This window comes from Dendrobium catenatum, unplaced genomic scaffold (genome assembly GCF_001605985.2).
Source record: "Dendrobium catenatum unplaced genomic scaffold, ASM160598v2 fragScaff_scaffold_797, whole genome shotgun sequence".
Classification (NCBI taxonomy): domain Eukaryota; kingdom Viridiplantae; phylum Streptophyta; class Magnoliopsida; order Asparagales; family Orchidaceae; genus Dendrobium; species Dendrobium catenatum.
In genome coordinates, this window is record NW_021319259.1 from 14578 (window position 1) to 33239 (window position 18662).

Genomic DNA, 18662 nt, shown 5'->3' on the forward strand with positions numbered 1-18662 from the left:
GTTCGTCTTAAAAAAAAAACTCACCTTAATTGGAAATAACACACCATTAGATAGTTTATTTTGAATCATTTCATGACATGCTTTTTTAGTTTTGGCCACAATTGATACATTTCATTGGTCTCCAATGGTTTTGATTAAAACCTATTACGTTTGGTTGCTTTTTTGTTGTTTCTTTTTTTTTTGTTATTTCGGTCAAATTCAATTAGTTTTTGTTTGAAACTAGGCTGAAGCATCCAAAATAACTGAAATAATTGAAATCATGGAATTCAGAGGAACTCAATTGAACCCTGACTAAGATCATCGAAACTCATAAAAAAATAATTTATTTTTGGTTTTAAATTTATCAAAATTATATTCAAATAGTTTTTTAAGATTATTAAAATATTTGAAACTATTGAAATCACAAAAACTAAAACTTTGGCAATCAGATTGAAACTGAAACTAATTCTATAAACTGTATTCCATAATCGATATAAATGGTATTGGGCTTAATGTTAATCTCTAACTAGAAGTTAGTTTCTAAAACATTCTTGAAATGTATTTTTCGCTCCTTACCCTTCTTTGATTTACTTTTTAGTCTTGAGAATTACATGTACCACTGTTTGTTTTCCCGTGCATATCTTTATTGTGAGTATTTAGATTCAGGCCTTCTAATAGGCTTCCATGATGTTGTCTCTCTCTATCTTTCTCCTATTAAAAGCAATAGATCCAAGATACCTAAAATTGGCACAATTTGTGTTCACTTCATTTCTATTTTATTGATTTGTATTTTTCATTTCTTGTTGATCAAAGTTGATATTATTTTTCCTTTTTTTCTTCTTTATTTATGTTGGACGATTTCCTCCAAGCTTTTAAAGCTTTTCTTTTCGAATTTTTATTTCATTACTCTTTTCTTTTGTCATGGTACAAAAGCATACTTTTGTAGATAGCATTTACCTTGTAACAAACTTTGCCAAACAACATACATTGTAGGTAGTTTGAGAAGATAAAGACTAGTATTTCAATTTAGTATGATGGCTGTAGGATTTCATAAATTAAAAAGATTTTCTTTATGCCTATTGTGGTTTCCCTTCCTTCAATATTCCTGTTAATCTAGGTACTTTTGTTTTTTGATATATGTATCTTTCTATGTGTTTTTTCGATTTTTCAATCCATTCCACCATGTCTTTACTTTTGTATTTTGATAAATGTATCTTTCTTTGTATTTTGATAAATAGAATTTCTTTATATATTTTTCTTATTTATAATAGCATGGAAATTAATCAATATGTGAGTTTTGACTCTTCTATTACTAGATATTGGCAAAAGCCTAGGGACCCAGTGACCCATGCAACTCAATAAGTTGGACTCTTTCTTTTACCAGGACTATTATAAATTCTCCGGATTTGATATTTACATGTTGGCTGGATACATGGAAACTATATGGCTCTACTCAGCCTTAGATATTAGATTTACATTAATATATTTACCTGACTAGCCCTATTTTGAACTTAAACCCAATTTACAGGCTAACCTGAACTTGTTTGTTGGTCAAATCCTCTGACTTGTTTTATCCAGCCTGCAATTTTTCTAATATTCTTATCGATCATATTAAGGTCTGATTTGGGTTTGATTCGAATAGTAGTTATGGTTCTCTATCAATTAATGTGTTAAAGGCTTCGACTTCGACTTCAATTCCAATTATTGTTTTTATCCTTTATATTTTTTTGGCATTGAATTTCTTACACGTAAATGTTTTCCTCCAGAACATTAAGATTTTTCATCTTTTTGCAGCAGGATTAGGTATTAAAGTTGTACTGAAGCCAGAGTATCGAATGAATCCACCTGTAAGTTTTTTTTTTTTAAATAATTGCAAGTTATTCTTGATAAGAAGATTATTGGACATGGAAAGCACTTAGCAACTATTAACCATATATCTTGGGTTTTTATCTTCAGTCTATCCAACCTCTTTAAAATCATAGCTTTAAAATCCTGCCTAGAAACTGAGGGTTTTGAGTGATTGGATCGTTTGATCTCGTGTTCAATTTTAGGTCATCTTTGTCCATGCTGGGCCAACTGAAAATTATAAAATATATCTAAAAGTAATATGATTACTATCATTTCACAGGATATTTGAAATAAAATATAGTAGGATTTACATACATATCACAAAATTTTATGTATTTATATATATCTAACTTCTTCATCTTTATTTAAAAAACGTGATCTTTTTATTCATATCCGTTCTTTACTATTTAAATCACAACAATGCGTATGCATAAAAATGTGTATTTCAAATTTAAACAAGTTAATATTAGTTATAATTTTGATGTGATTTAAATATTCGAGTGTTATACAAATAAATAAAAAGATTTCGGCATTGGATATATAAATCCCCTAAAATATATAATTCAACAATTGACAATGTGTGTAGAGTCTAGATGTCTGAAATTAAATAAAAATGATATAAATTTATTAAATCGATAGTTGTGATGTCATATGACCAAACTAAAAATTGCCTCATCATTTCCTATTTTACTGTCAGCACGATTTGCCATAGCTTGTATTTTATATGAGAATGAATGATCTCAAACATAGATTAAAGGGTACTGAATTGAAAAGCATGTTCTATATAGCTAACTAAATTTTTTAGCAGCCCAATGGTATGGTTCCTTACCCAAAGTAAAGTTGTAGGATTGAATTCCTGCAAGAAAAAAAAAAGTTACCTTTATCATATTTAAATTTGCATGCAAATGTTTTAAACAAGGACTAGTAAATCTTAAGAAGAATCTTGTAGCGCATTGCAGTAATTAAATTAAAACCGGCGGCGGCGGCGGGGGGCAACGCGGTGCCTTCTGGTTTGCAGAAACCTATGTTGCACAGATACGGATGCGGCAACACGGATACTACATGATATGGATATGGGACACGTCAATTCAATCGAACGGTTAATGGAGGGGAAGAAATATGTCTATGTTCAATGTATGTGGGCCCAAAGTGTTTATTATGGGTGGAAATCAAATCTGAAATTTAATTTCAGATTTAATTAGATTAGGGAGGCTTCCTAAATTGAGATTTATCAATAGGAGAGGTTTGAAATTCAAATATTTAATTGAATTCAAATAAATGAACTTTCCTAATTGACAAAGTGATATTTTAGGAAGGTAATGAAGGCTTATGTGAAATTTGAAATTCAAATAGTAAAGCTAGGTGGAGGGAGGTTGGCGGCTAGGGAGCCAAAGGAGGGCGGTGGTTGTTGGGGTTGGAATACGGTAGTTGGGGTGGCAGGATGGGGTTGCCTGTGGTTTGGGGATGTGGAGGAGAGATGGCGAGTTGGGGAAGGATGAAAGATGGTGAAGGGATTGGTCGGCGGCAAGGAGGGGTGGCTAGGGGTGGTGGCAGGTAAGGGAGAAAGGAAAAGAAAGAAGAAAATTAGAGAAACCAAGAGCTCACCTGAAGGGGCTATTGGGTATTTCATTTGAGCCTCTCCAAGGCTCCACCCCTCCTCTTAAGAGCTCACAAACAAGAACTCAAAATCCAAAAAATTTATTAATTCATCATTAACCTCATACAAAGAAAAGACTTCTTATATTGGCCTTAATAATAAAGAAAAGAAGAAAGGCTAAAATGCCCTCGGGGCTACAATAAGAATTCACTACCCATAAGGGTAAAATAAGAAAACTGAAATGCAAAATAAACAAAATATAAAATAAATCAAAAGTAAAGGCTTCAAATCGTAGCCGTCGATCTACGATTTCGTCGATGGTACACATGTCGAAATCTCTGGCTGATGTCCTCATCAATAAGGCTTTGGCGTATCTGACACGTATCGGTGCCGTACCGGAGGCTTATCCATGTATCGATATATCAGATACAACACACATTCATAAATAGATGTATTGGTGCAACATGAGCAGGATCAAACCGCGAGCAATGATTGCGCGGTAGCGCATTGATTACCAATGATTGTGCCGTCGACAATCATTGGTAATCAATGGAGATGCGGTGGCGGGACGGCGCGGTCCACTTTTTCGAGTTAGCATAGGATCATCGTCGTTCATCCGCACGCGGTATGTACGAACGATCATGATCCAACCGAACGAGCATCGAGTCCGCCGGATCAGACCCGCAATTTGATCAGACGAAGGAACGATGATATCAGGGTTGTTGATCGCGCTATCAATGACCCAAAAAACATACCGGTGCATGCGTTATGTAATTAATCCTAGGATTAGAAAAAATGGCTTTTTCTCTCAAACCACTCGGTCAAACTTAGTGAAATTTTAAACTGAGCCTGGGGGTGTGAAGAGCATTGATCGGGGATCGTTTGTTTGGCTTAAAATCAGTTTTTTGAAAAGCTATTTAAACCTAAGTGATTTGATCTAGGTTTAAGGATTTACCGCAATTTAATCGATCATTTTGGACGTTCTATAACTTGTTGAGCTTGAAGACTATCCACGTACAATCCACTAGAAGAAATCTACGGTTGAAATGGTCTGGATCTCGAGCTTTAGGCCTTGGACGGACTTCGAGGATGAGATGGCCGGAAGTTCATTGCCGGCGGCCTCTCACCGGTGGGGTTGAACTAGGGAAGTGAAAAGGGAATGTGGAGTCAAAACGAAAAGAGTTTCTGGTTAAAGGGGCTTTGGGGGCTGAGTATTGAGTGAATGAATGGAATGAGACCCTTTGGCATACTTTAGGTCTTGGGTTTGAATTGGACGGCCCTGATGCATTAGGGCCCTCCCTTGGATCATGGACAAGTGTCCCAAACAGTTTGGGAGCAGGGCCAAAGGCTGGCCAAGCTTTTTGGCCATTGGTGGCCTCATGTGGGATGGGGATCACTCCTTTCCTTCTTGAGCTAAGCCACAGCTTGAGCTCAGGTTGAGGCACAATTAGAGAGCTTTTAGGATTATAATGAAGTATTTAAACAACCTAGAATGCAGGGAGATACAAATCGCAACGTAACTTGGTCATTTTGAACTCTCCTAAGGCTTTAATTGACCATTTAACTAGTCAACTGGTCAAGTTGACTGATGAGGTGGATTTGAGAGAGTGTGGATGCTCTTGAGCTGGAGTGGAAGAGATCAAGAGCGTCAAGTCCAAGGTGAGAGTGAAATGAATTCATGTAAGATGGAGTTTGACCAAATTGTCATAAATAAATTCTAAAATCTTAATTGTCTTCATTGAAATCAAAATTGTCTCCGAAATTTCTATTTAGATAGTTAATCATTTTAAAAAATTAATGATTTACTTAATTAGATTAGGCCTTATTCTTGTGATGGCTTCAACATAAATAATCCTAAAGATCGCAGTATGTTAAAAAGCAAACTGAGCTAATTTCTTTACTTGAAGTGAATATAGTTATTAAGACTTAGCAGATATAACAATAAAAATTATGATCAATACAGTATAAGACTGAGAATACATAAGCCTTGTTTTAAAATGATATAATAGTGTTGTCTTGAGAAAGAAATAGATGTTTCAGGCCTTTAGGAAAGAAAAATATTTTTTTCTTTTCCGTAGTAATTAGTTTTAGAGTTTGACTCCAACGACAAAATATAAAACAGTACCCTTAATTTTGATTTACTATATAAAAATAGATAGGAGTTAAAATTTATAAATTTTATGTTTACTTTGTTTCATAACAAACCTAAGGAAAAAAAAACGAACAGTCTAAACTTAGTGATGCCCCAAAATGATACATTTGGCGTGACATTTTAAAACCAACGTCATGGTCATATTTCAAATGAAAAGTCTGACATGCACGTTCGTTGGCTCCTTCCTTCAAGGACTTATTTGGATTCACTTTCAGTTCTTGTTTTTGTTATTAGTTTCCTAAAACAGGCACTTAGGTGTGAAAAAAAAAAAACTCTTTAACAACCACGTTTCCCTTTCTTGTTTTTTGGAAGGGAATGTATTTTGAAATTGTGAAAACGCCTATATGAGCGTTTTCACATGTTTTGGAAGCATGCCTAAGTAATTGTTTTGATTAATAGACTGATTGGGATGACTTATAGTTAAGATAAGTAGGTTTTTTAACGTTTAATTTTGACAAATAAGTATGGATAATTAACTAATTTATGAGTAAATTGAATAATTGTCATAACTTTCTATTACAGGTTTAAAGCAAATTAGAGATTAATTATTGCTTTCAGTATGACCATTAAGGCTTCGTTTGGGACAGCTTTCTTTATGCTTTTTAAAGCAGTTTTCTATTATAAAAATTAAAATTTCTGTGCTAAAAAGATGCTTTAAGAAACAGTAAGAAATCCTTCCCAAACAAAACCTAAGTTTTATTATTGCTCCACACTGATTAAAAAGTAAAATGCAATTGTAGTTGTAACATTGTTGTTGCAAGTGAATGATTGTCTTCCCGATTTTTAGCTGCTTTTCAGTATTAATTGGAACCACTAATAGCATAGGTCCCTTGTTTCATATTTCAAAGTAGTTGTAGTTGTATCATTTTTGTTGAAAGTGAATAGTTTTTCTCCCCTAATCATTAGATTCTTTCCAGCCTCAATTGGCACCACAACTGGCAGAGGTCCCTCGTTGTACTTTCCAATTTGATTTTGATTTTGAGAGAAGAATTCTTGCTGAAGCTGAGAAAGGGAACCAGAACTGGATCAAAATTGCATCAGAAAGTCAGCCATCGAAAGCTGCACCTTCTACTTCTATGGTTTGATATGCTTATGTGCACTACAAAGCAGTTTGATGATGATGCTATGATTTTCCTACTTGTATATGCGTGGTTTTCTTTTTTTCTTTTTTTTTTTTCACTGAACTTTTATCTCCATTGTTTTGAATGGATGTTTAGCAATCTACTGTGTATGTTTTTTCTTCCTACAATATATTATGTAAACGTGGTTTATGCGTGATTGCATCCACTTTTGCTGGCGATTAGTTTTCAAGATTGTTGCCTGTTATTGATGGATTGAACATTTGAGTGATGTTGCCATGTTGGCGTATAATTCTTAAACCAATTCTTTAGATGTTAATCAATAGCAACGAAGGGAATATCCATATGGGTGGTTGCTAATAGGTTATGTACTCTTACTCAGTTTCAGTGTGGATTAGCGCTAAAACTTACTCCAGGTTCTTTAGTAAAAGAAGGATCCCAAGCCAAGGAGGCCTTCAAAAGTCCTTTTTGCTAGAGAATTTTCCATCTGAGTTTTAAGAAGTTAGATTGTATTTTAATGTTTTGAATTAGTTCTTTTACGTGCATGAGTTTGGCTTTGGGTTACAAAATAGCATGTTTATGTTGGGGTTTTGGAAATCGGTTAAAACAAACTTGGATGATCAGCCTTACTCTTTTGATTTGCTTCAGTTCTAAAATTGTCAGTGCGACTTTGATACTGAATTTGCTCAATTTTTTTTCATCGGTCCAGTTTTTGCTGATTTCCAGTTCTTGTAGATTTCTCAAATTTTTGAATGGAATACTGTACTTGAATATTGAGTTCTAGAACTATTTATTTGAATTAGAAATTCTGGAAGCCGAACATTAATTCTAGATTTTGGAATCTTTGTCTAGGCTTCTGGTTCTCGCTCATTGATTATACTTTTCTGGTTCTGTTTTTTACATTTTCATGGCCTCTAGGCCCCTCTCTACTTGCCTTTCTGTCACCCTCGTTTCATAATTCAATTCCCCAAGCTACACTCTCTGTCTACTATTATAACCCTGTAAATATTTCAAATTTTTAATGGAATACTGCACTTGGATTTTGAGTTCTAGACCTTTTTATTTGAATTAGAAATTCTGGAAGCCGGATCTGTAATTCTAGATTTTGAAATCTTTGTGTAGCTTCTGGCTCTCGCTCACTAATTATACTTTTCTGGCCCTGTTTTTACATTGTCTTGGCTCCTAGATCCCAGCCTACTTGCCTTTCTCTCACCCTCGTCTCATAATTCAATTCCACAAGCTACTCTCTCTTTCTACTATTATAACCTTCAGCGTTCCAAAGCTGAGGAAAGAACTGTACCATGTAGCTTTTCATGGCATGGATTCTGCATTCTATTTTATATTACAAATGTGAAAGATTTTCCCTTATTAACCTTGGGAGTTTTGCCCCATAATTTAATGGAAGAGTTCATGGGTATTTATATGCTGTTTAAGGTTATCAAATTAGTAGAGCGAGTCTTGGTTACCAAGGCAGAGCTCGTGTCTGCAGAAAATCCGCATGCTTTTAGATGCTAAGTCAGTGTAAGTACGCTTCTTAGTGGTCCGGAAAGCACAGAAATAAAAAACCGTAGTGCCAGTGGTGCTGAAGCTAAATTTTGAGGGACTCGTGAAGTCGACATTGATAATGCTTGCAACTTGCTTTGTCACTTATTTTACTGGTTCTTTTTCTAGGAATTTTAATTAATTTGCTTTCCGTCTTTGGCTCTTAGTTTGGGACCTTTGCTTTAGTCATGACAGCTAGCTGCTTCATCCATAACTGGTTACAGGTGAAGAATTTACTTCAAAAAAAAAAAAAAAAGTCTAGCAGCAGTTTTATTGATTAAGAGATTTGGCATTTCACTTTTGACCTAGAAATTTATAATTTTACATTTTAACTAAATTGATTTGGTTTCTTCCCTTTTTATTCATAAGTTCACCTCAGATCTTGTGGATTTTAAACCGAAACTATTTACTTTTTTATTGCATACTGTCTCCATGTCTTCCCTGCTGTGCTTTTCACGTAGCTGTGTCCCAAAAACACTTCATTCTGCGTGTTATTATTTTTATTTAAATGTCATTTAGTAGCCACGTTCTTCATAATGATGTTTTTGGCTGAAGGGAGTTTTGTTATATTTCTTCTTTTAGAGTTCGACTGGAGATCCATTGGTGGACAAGTATGTTAATGAGGGACTCCCTCGTGAAGCTGCATCTCTTGGAGTTTTAAACTATGGAGACAATCCAGTGAAGGTATACCCCTTTTTCTGTTCTGGCTACGTACTTATGCAAGTAATTAGGATAAAATTTCTAGAACATGAATAAAAAAACAACAACATCAAGCTTTTATCCCACTGTGGGGTCGGCTACATGAATCCTTTTTCTCCATTGTGTCATGTTAAGAGTCAAATTATCATTTAAATTTAATAAAAAAAAAGATCATTTCTAATATTTTCTAACCAAGTCTTTGTAGGTCTACCTTCACCTTTCTTAACATAGGCCAAATCTAATACATCTACTATCGTAACCAGTTCATTGAAAGGCTAACGTTTTATGTGATCAAACCATCTAAGGCGACTCTCTCTAATCTTATCTGCTACTACAACTACTACTTTTTCATGTATATGCTTGTTTCACATTATGTCTCTAAAGCAAAGCCATTCAATCATCTGAGCATCCTCATCTCTACAACATTTAATATCATGCTTCTCTTTTAATAGTCAACATTCTGCACCATAAAGTATTGTTGGTCTCACCGCCATCTTATAGAATTTCTTCTTAAGTTTGAGGGGGGGCTTTCTGTCACACAACAAGCCCAATGCATTCATCCACTTCAACCATCCAATTTAAATTCTACTAATAATATCCCCATCTATTTCACCATCATTGAACAATAGACCCGAGATATCTAAAGCGTGTATTCATATTAATGACTTGATTGCCCAAAGTCACAATCCGCCCACTAGATTTATTACAACTAAAATTATACTCTATTTATTCAGTTTTAGCTCTACTCAAACAAAAACCTTTAGACTCTAAGATTGACCTCCATAATTCAAGTATACCTTTAACTCTCTCTAATCTTATCAACAAGAAAAATATCATCAACAAAGTAGAAAGTAGGGTACATTCTCTAGCAAATATCTTGTAAGAACATCCATGAATAAAGCGGGCTTAAAGCTGATTCTTGGTATAATCCAACTGAAAGAGGAAAATACTTTGTCAAACTACCTTATGTTTGAATACAAATAATAGCTCCTGCATATATATTCTTAATGACTTGAGTATAAGCATTATTAACCCCTTTTTTTTTCTGAAACTCTCTATAGCACTCCTCTTGAAACTTTATCATGAGCTTTCTCTAAATCAATAAATATCATATGTAGATCCTCCTTATTCTCTCTATACTTCTCCATAAAACCTTTCAATAAATGTATAGCTTCTATAGTAGACATACTCGGCTCGAATCGAAATTGATTTTGAGAAACATTAGTATCACATCGTAACCTATCCTCAATAACTCTCTCTCATAGTTTTAAAGGATGGCACATTAACTTAATTCCTCTATAATCTGATCACTATTGTGCATCACCTTTATTGTTAAAAATAGGAATCAACACACTCCACTTATTTGATATCTTTTGTCTTCAAAATAGTATTGAAAATTTTTATAAACCAATAAATTCTTTTTTTTCCTAAGCATATCTATATCTCTATTGGAATATTATAAGGTTCAATAGCTTTTTCACTTCATTTTCTTTAAAGTCTCTCTAACTTCGATTTTACTAATACGTCGAACAAAATAAAAAACTTTATTTTCATTTATGATGCTAATGTCACTAAAATCAATCATATTCTCACAATCTTTATTGAAAAACTTATCAAAACATCTCATCCACGTTTGTTGAATATTCCATTCTAATAAAAACACTTTTTGATATTCATCCTTAATGCACTTCACTTGAACTAAATCTTTTTTTCTCCTATTTCTTTGCATGGCTAACTTATTCATATATCTTTCGCCCTTCTTAGTATCTAATTTATTATATATATCATTAATAAATTTTTTGCATCATATTATTTTCTTATACTCTTTACGGGCCTCTTTATATTTTTCTTAATATTTGGAGTATTTACATCTAAATTAATTTTTATAATAAAATTTTTTATTTGTGTTCTCTTGCACATTTTGATTCAACCACCAACTATTTTTACTATTAGGAGCTTTTTTGATACTTCAAACACATCCTTTGCAATATTCTTAATATTATTAGTTATTTTTTCTCACATAACATTAGTTTTCTCGTGTAGAGTCAAAATCTTAAGTTCTTGAATCTTATTTTTAAAAATAATTTTGTTAGTGTTCATCTAAATTCTAATCCTAGGATAATATTTTACTTTATTATTCATATTTCTTCCATTCATCTTAATGTTCAAAACTAATAAGTGATGCTGGGTACATAAACTTTAATAACTTTACATTCTTTTTAATCTAAACGATATATTTTTCTTATAATAAAATAATCAATTTGAGTTTTTTAATATCCATTCTTATAAGGGATGACATGCTCTCTTTTCTTAAGTAAGGTCTTGGCAATTATAAAATCATAAACTAAAAAAAAATCTAATATGGTCCTACCCCTTTCATTTGTCACTCTAAACCCATATCACCATGAATAATTTTAAAATTTTCTACCTCTCTACCAACATATCCATTTAAATCTCTTTCAATAAAAATTATTTTTTCAAGTGATATCTTTTATATTTATTCTTCTAAATCATTCCAAAATTTTAATTTTGAACGTATATCCAAACCTATTTAAGGAGCATAAACACTTATAATATTAATAATCTTAGTATCAAAAATAATTTTTAAAGCTATGATTTTATCTTCAATTCTATTAATTTCTACAATATTATCTTTCAAACTCTTACCTATAATCACACACACACACACACTATTTTTAGTATGACTCCTACATGAATACTGTAGTTTAAACCATAAACTATTAATTTATGTAGCTTTATATTCAACTCATTGCTTTGATTCCAAATTCCATTTGTTTCTGGTATCGGATTGCATGTGAAATAAAAAGATCAGTGATCATAATGTTGATTTATCAACTACCATGGTAGCTTTTTCTTCCCTTCAATCTGATCATGAATGTTGGAATAGTAACTTGCTCTTATCATAATTATAAGATTCACGAATCTCTCCATGGGTCATGCTGATAGGAAATACTTGAGTTTGCAAGTAATCCTATCGGATTTACTAGAGAACGCAAGCAACCCTAACCAAAAATTGGTAAAATCAGGGAAAATACATAAGAAAGATAATGAAACAACACAAAAATAGTAGGCTTTTATTGAATAACTCAAAGCAAAGCAAACATCAGAAAATATATAATTGATTCTCTATTTGAGAGGAGGATCGTTCTCTCGCAATCTCTAGACACTAAGTCTAGAGCCCAAAACTCCAAGAGACTCCAAGAGATCACCAATCTAAGCATGCCTTAACCCTTGCCCCCTCATCTCTATTTATAAGCCTTCCTTGCCCCTAACCGCCGCTCTCACCTTCCATACATGTATTTAATTTAGAATTTAAATTCCCCACCTTCCATATATGTATTTAATTTAGAATTTAAATTCCCTAGTGGACCCCACCTTGGTCGGCAAGCCTAAAATAAGGCTGTGGGCCCTACCAGCTTAGGCAGCAAGTCTTGGGAGAGGCGTTTTGAACTGCCTCTGGTATACCATGGCCGGCCCATGCGGGGGCTGGTTGGACCTATCACATGCCAATTATCACGGCTTTTCAAAAGTTGTATTTCAATTTTATAAGAGAATGCATTTTCCTCTCTAGGATTTATGCAATACGTGGAGCAAATTAAACGGCAGATGTTGGATATTATTACTGCTGAACTTTTTGTAGTAGTCCTGGCATTGTATTTCAATCGGTAGAAATGGTTTGTGGTTATAAAAATGATCAGCTATTATTTCAGCTAATTGAGAAGATAGTGATAGGTTGAAAAGTCTCAAAAGGTCCATTGAGTGCGTAAATGGCAGTTACATTTTCGGGAACTATTTTGCAAATATAGTATTTCAAGCAAATAATGCAATTTAGATAACTTGTTTTAAGATAGATAATATTTAAAACAACAATGATGCTACCAACGGATGGAGGTCCTTGATTTTTCAGTAACTGCACTGTTAAGTAATCCTTCATGTGAATGATGCTCGAGAATAACTAAGCACAGACATTCAATTCAGTTTCTCCATTTAATTTTCACAATGCATCATCATCATAATTGCCAGCATCTTCATCAACGGATGTTATTTATCACTTTACCTATTATGTCTTTACATCTTCTCTCAAATGAACTTCTAAAAAATTATTAAAAAAAGTTTAGTTTACAACAGAAATCTGATATAGGCAAAATGCCCAATTTTGTCTTAAAATTTATGCAAATTTTGATAACAGAACTATGGTTTTTAACCTAAGTGCAGCATCACATTTGACTAAATATTATAGAAAACACAGGGAAACCTAATTTCCTGATAATATCTGCTAGGGTTGTTTGTAATTAAAGTATATCAGCAACTAGGTTCTAATGAGAGTATATATCATTTATCTCCCTGGAGGTTTAGTCCAATTTGTTAGAGTCCTGTGAGTTGTTATTTTTTATAGATTCACTACTTAGGGAGAGAGCTGCAAGCAGTGTAGGTTTGGAAGTGAATTTTTTTCTAAGTTAACGATGCAAGTATGCTGTGTTTTAATGGTTATTAGATGGAAAAGTTAACCCGAGGAAAGTACTTGATATTTTTCTTTATGCGATATTTATTAAACCTCTGATAAGCTAAATGATGATTAACAGTACTAATGAAGAAATTAAAAAAAATTAAAAAAAAATAAAAAAAAAATGAAGAAAAAAATATTTATGAAAATATATCAAAAATGATAGTACTAACGTTTGTCTAACAAATCAGATTCAACTTAACTTCTTTCTGCTTATAAAATGATATTTAAGATTTAATTAAGTGAGCTTTCAGATAATTATCTCCAAGGGAAAGAAGAAATCACAAACAGTAGAATAACAACTACCATAAGCTTTTACAAGATTAAGCCATTTGGAAGAAAATAATTAAACTTCTTATGGGGGAAATTGGAACTGTGGTGCAAGCCATGGCGAGTAGATATTTGGTGGGAGAAGATGAAATTGCAAGCTTAAGATGCAGGGAATAGAGTTTGGAGGAAGTTAGAGAGTACATGGAGGAAAACCAGATGCTCAGATGTTGATAAAGAAATAGATGCATGTGATTGATAGTTTGAAAAAATGGGCTTGGTGGAGTAAAAATAGACAATATAATTGATACTGCAAGAAATGAGTTGACGCATAGATGATTTACTTGCGATGCTTGGGATGTTAATGCGTGAAACTATAATTTATAAGGTAATAGAATTTGAAAGATAATAACTTGTCAATATTTCAATAACGCGAGGGAAATTATAATTTATTTGTTGAGCTTTACATAATGTGGGATAAATTGCTAATTCCATTGTGAAGATTATTGTAAAAGTTTTAGGAGAGTGCAGAAAGATATAGTATATTAATGCGTAGATTTGGTGTAGTGAGGAGGTTAAAATCTTTATTCAGGCATAATGTAAAAATGTGCTTTTAACTAGTAAAAGTTGAATGCTATTGAGACATTGATCATATAAAAAAAATAGAAGTCTAGCCAGAGGGTAATGTGCAAAATACTATAATTTTTTATCATTTATCTAATAGCTTTGTAGTAAGAAAGAAAAAGGAGATTCAAATTTTATTTAAGATATTAGAATAAGCATTTAGACTTACATGTCATTAGATGCACTAGATTGCTAGAAGTGAGAATAGTTGGTTTTTGGTTAAAGATAAAAAAGTTAAAGCAAGAGGAACTTCTTACTTTGAGATATTATTATATGGAAAAAAATGTTTTGAAATAGCAACAACTACAAGCTTTTATCCCACTACATAGGGTCGGCTACATGAATATTTTTTCTTAATTGTGTCATGTCAAGAGTTAAATTCTCATTTACATCTACTAAAAAATATCATATTTAATATTCTCTAACCAAGTCTTTTTAGGTCTACCATTATCTTTCTTAACATAGGTCAAATCTAATACATCTACTTTCCTAACTAAGTCTTCGAAAGGCTGACATTTTATATGGCCAAACAATCTAAGGCGACTCTCTCTAATCTTATTTGGCACTAGAGCTACTCCAAACTTTTCACGTATATATTTATTTCACATTCCGTCTCTAAGAGTGACGCCTCTCATTCACCTAAGCATCCTCTCTACAACACTTAATTTTATGTTTCTCTTTTAATGGCCAACATTTTGCATCATAAAGCATTGGAGGTCTCACCACCATCTTATAGAAATTTTCCTTAAGTTTTAGCGGTACTTTTCTATCGCACAAAAAGCTCGATGCATTCCTCAATTGATCAAAAAGTGGGGTGGAGTTGGCTTTAAAAAGATGCATGAATGTAAAGTTTTAGGTCTATACAAGATGCTCTTTTAAGATTTGGAGAGTTATAGGGGATACTATAGTTATTCAGTAAAGTTTTTCATGAAATTTTGATGATTAAGAAGATGCTAAATGATTGGGGTAATTTGGTACCAATATTAAGAACGGAGGGGTTAGAGAGTTTGCTAATTATAAAGGAATCAAAGTTATGTAAAATCTATTATGTTATAAAAATTGAAGCATAGACAGAGAGAAACTATGTAACCTTCGAAGAGTAAATTTGGTTTCATGCCAGGTAAATTTATTATATAAATGATTTTTTTGATATTTATGATTATTAAAAGTATAACCACCAATTATATGATTTTTATTAAGGGATTTTTACATACATAACACTTAAAACAACTCTATTTACCTATTAAACACCTAAACTTTTCTATTTACCTATATACCACCTGAAAATAGTTATCTCATCAAAAATAACACTCCGTCTCTTCGCCGTCAACTCCAAATCGCTAAAACGCTAAAGAGCGCGGGAATCGCACAGTTCGTCTTCCATCCCGATCGTCTTCTCCAGCGACACAGACTTTCCTTCTCCCTCTATCGGTTTGAATCGCATAGCTTGCCAATACCGATCATCTTCTTCAACAAACGTATTAGCCGGCGTTTTCTTTGGCCAGTTCCGACACATAATCGCTGTTTGTCATCGTGTATTTAAAGATGAGGAGAGGTTAGTCTTAGGGCATGCATGATTATTGTTTTCTCTTGGAGTTCTCTTGGTGGCTTTAGGCTCTATTTTCATCGTCTAGAGATTGGGAGAAAACGATCTTCCTTTCGAATTAAGGATCAATTGTATCTTTGCTTGTTCTTGCCTTTGATTTTTTTCCTATAATATAATCTATTGTTTTTGGACTGTTTCATTGGAGATCTTGAAGTTTTGTCGCTATTTTCATCAATTCTGGTTAGGGTTGCTTGCAAACTCGAGCATTTCCCACTAGAGTTACTTGCAAACTCAAGTATTTACTATCAAAAAGTAGATGTATTAGATTTGACCTTGTTAAGAAAGATAGAGGTAGACCTAGTTAGAAAATATTAGAAATTACATTTTTTTTATATTAGATTTAAATGAGAATTTGACCCTTAATAGAACACAACGGAGAAAAATGATTCATGTTGCTGACCCCACGTAGCGGGATAAAAACTCTATGTTGTTGTTATAGTAATGATACTTTTCCTCCCATTCCAGGTTAGAGAATTCGTTAGAGGCTACAATCTTCTCCGAGAGATGGGCTTTGCTTCTAAGAATGTAACAGAAGCTCTTGCGATGTACGATAATGACACTGATAAGGCTATTGCGTATTTCCTCAACAGCTCGTCTTAAGCGCAAACTCTCTTTTACGTCAAAATAAAGCTCGTTAGATTCGGCCCTTTCGGGAATCTGATCAGTCTTCTGTTCTCTTACAAAGACTTATGGCCTATACATTGTTGTGAAACATTAACTAATTTTAGTTTTCTTTATTTGTATATATTACCGTTTTGATCAAACGTTCGCCAAACTGTGTCATGTGAATTTTCGGCCCTACTGTTATCCAAATGATAGATATGTGTTTGTAGCTGTTAAATGGAATGTAATTTTTGAGTAATCTAAAATGTTATAATAGTTTGATGTAGCTTTTATTTGATTTTTTATTTAATGTGTATATTTATTTGCTTATAACTAAGTCAACAAGTAAAGAGAAATGCAACTCTTCTATAACATTCACTCATAAAAACGAAAAATTTTGTACGGACACTGGATGCTGTCTGGAGGCGAATCAAGATGCACACATTACCTCTTTTTTATGTATAACAATTGTGAACCCTTTGTATACCTGGTGGCGTAGCGCTTTGATTCGCCTACAGTTGGTTCGGTGTCCGCACAAAATAATTTCTCCATAAAAAGTGATCAAATAAGGGGGAGAAAAAAAATTATTACATTGATATTGCCAAATACTTTAAAAAAATAATATTATAAATAAATTGTAACTTAAATCGTTATTTGTCAAGCTTGGTATAACATACATTAAAAGTAAGTCAGTGATTTTTTATTTTTTAACTCGATAAGAATTTTACATGTACCCTTCACTCCCATATTGGACTAATTAGCAAAAAAGAGAATTGTCTATTTGTGAAGTCATCAAGCTCTTACAATATTTTGTTGTAGGCATACATGTAATAGCTTGCTTTGCCGTATAAATATTATAGCGATTGCTCATCAAAAATTTCTTTGCATGCTAATGAGAGATCAAAATATCATTCTTATTCCTCTATAGAATTTGTAGTCCAATCAAATAACTTTTATACTCATATTTTTTTGAAATTGTAGCATTATACATTGATTTACCATATATTAGATTCCTCTCTTATCTACTTCGATAACAACCACTTCACCCTTCATATTAATTTTCAAGATATTCTTTGCTATTGTTAAGGAAGTGTTCATTTAAAGAACTTTCTTCGAATGTTCTTGCTTCTTTGTTAAATTTTAGTCATGATCATGCACTAGTCTCATATGATCATCAATTGTCATAGCTTTCCAAGTCATTAGGCTTTTCAATAGTTATCACAAATAATTAGACCCTGCATTTAATGATCATTGATATATCACAAAAAATTATCTTGATCGAGGATGAATCTTGAGGTACATTCAAGTTGGAAACTTCCAAATTAAATTTGGAACCATCCAAACTCTAATTTCAGTAAACTTAAAGTCAAATTGAATGTCTCAAAATGACTACCCAACAATGCCAAAATTGGTCCAATCCGAGCCCAAATGGGTCCAAATAAAGGGATCGAAGCACATTTGGAAGGTTCAACGCATAATTTTGTATGATCGAATAGTATCAAAATGAAGTATGCTTACAGTCGAATCGAGTGGCTTGATGAGACGAATCGAACGAGACCAAGAACGTTTGATTTCAAAATCATTATGACACTTAAATGCTTGATGAACGCTTTATGATCGAGGGAATCGATATGAGCCGTTTAATTGACCACTCCAATTTTATCCTGGATCTTATACATATTTAGGGAGCATGATGCTCTCAACTATTTATGAATATACCCTCACTTCCCACATGAATGAGGGCTTGAAGCTTGAATCTTTGGCTGGATATTGGAGAGAGATATGAGGCTTTAAGGATCTAAAGCTCCACTTAGGCACCACCGTCAATCACTACCAAACTTTTGCCCAACCATTGTCAGATCACTATCTCGCACGGCGATCGCCGTAAAACTACTGCCCATCATCTGTCACCGTCGAACTACTGTCGACCATCATCAGACTTCTGCTTGACTACGACTGTCACCAAACTTCAGATCGACTGTCGCCAGCCTACCAGCCAGTCGTCAACCACCGTTGCCTACGGACTATGGTCCCTTCAACTTCAGTTCCCCACTGATAATGGTCCATTTAACCACCGTCACCCACCGACTATGGTCCCTTTGACCTCATCCCCCTGCCAACTACAATCCCTTTAACCATCG

General features: G+C 33.4%; 1 protein-coding gene across 1 annotated transcript; it reads left to right on the plus strand.

Moving 5' to 3' along the window:
• Positions 1–1773: 1773 nt before the first annotated feature.
• LOC110112526 lies at positions 1774–16814 on the plus strand (the record flags this gene model as incomplete). Its single annotated transcript, XM_020844776.2, is given in 4 exon segments — positions 1774–1826; positions 6494–6655; positions 8780–8881; positions 16384–16814. Coding segments are annotated over 4 exon segments (452 nt in total), but the record flags the coding sequence as incomplete, so codon positions are not given.
• Between the last annotated feature and the right edge of the window lie 1848 nt (positions 16815–18662).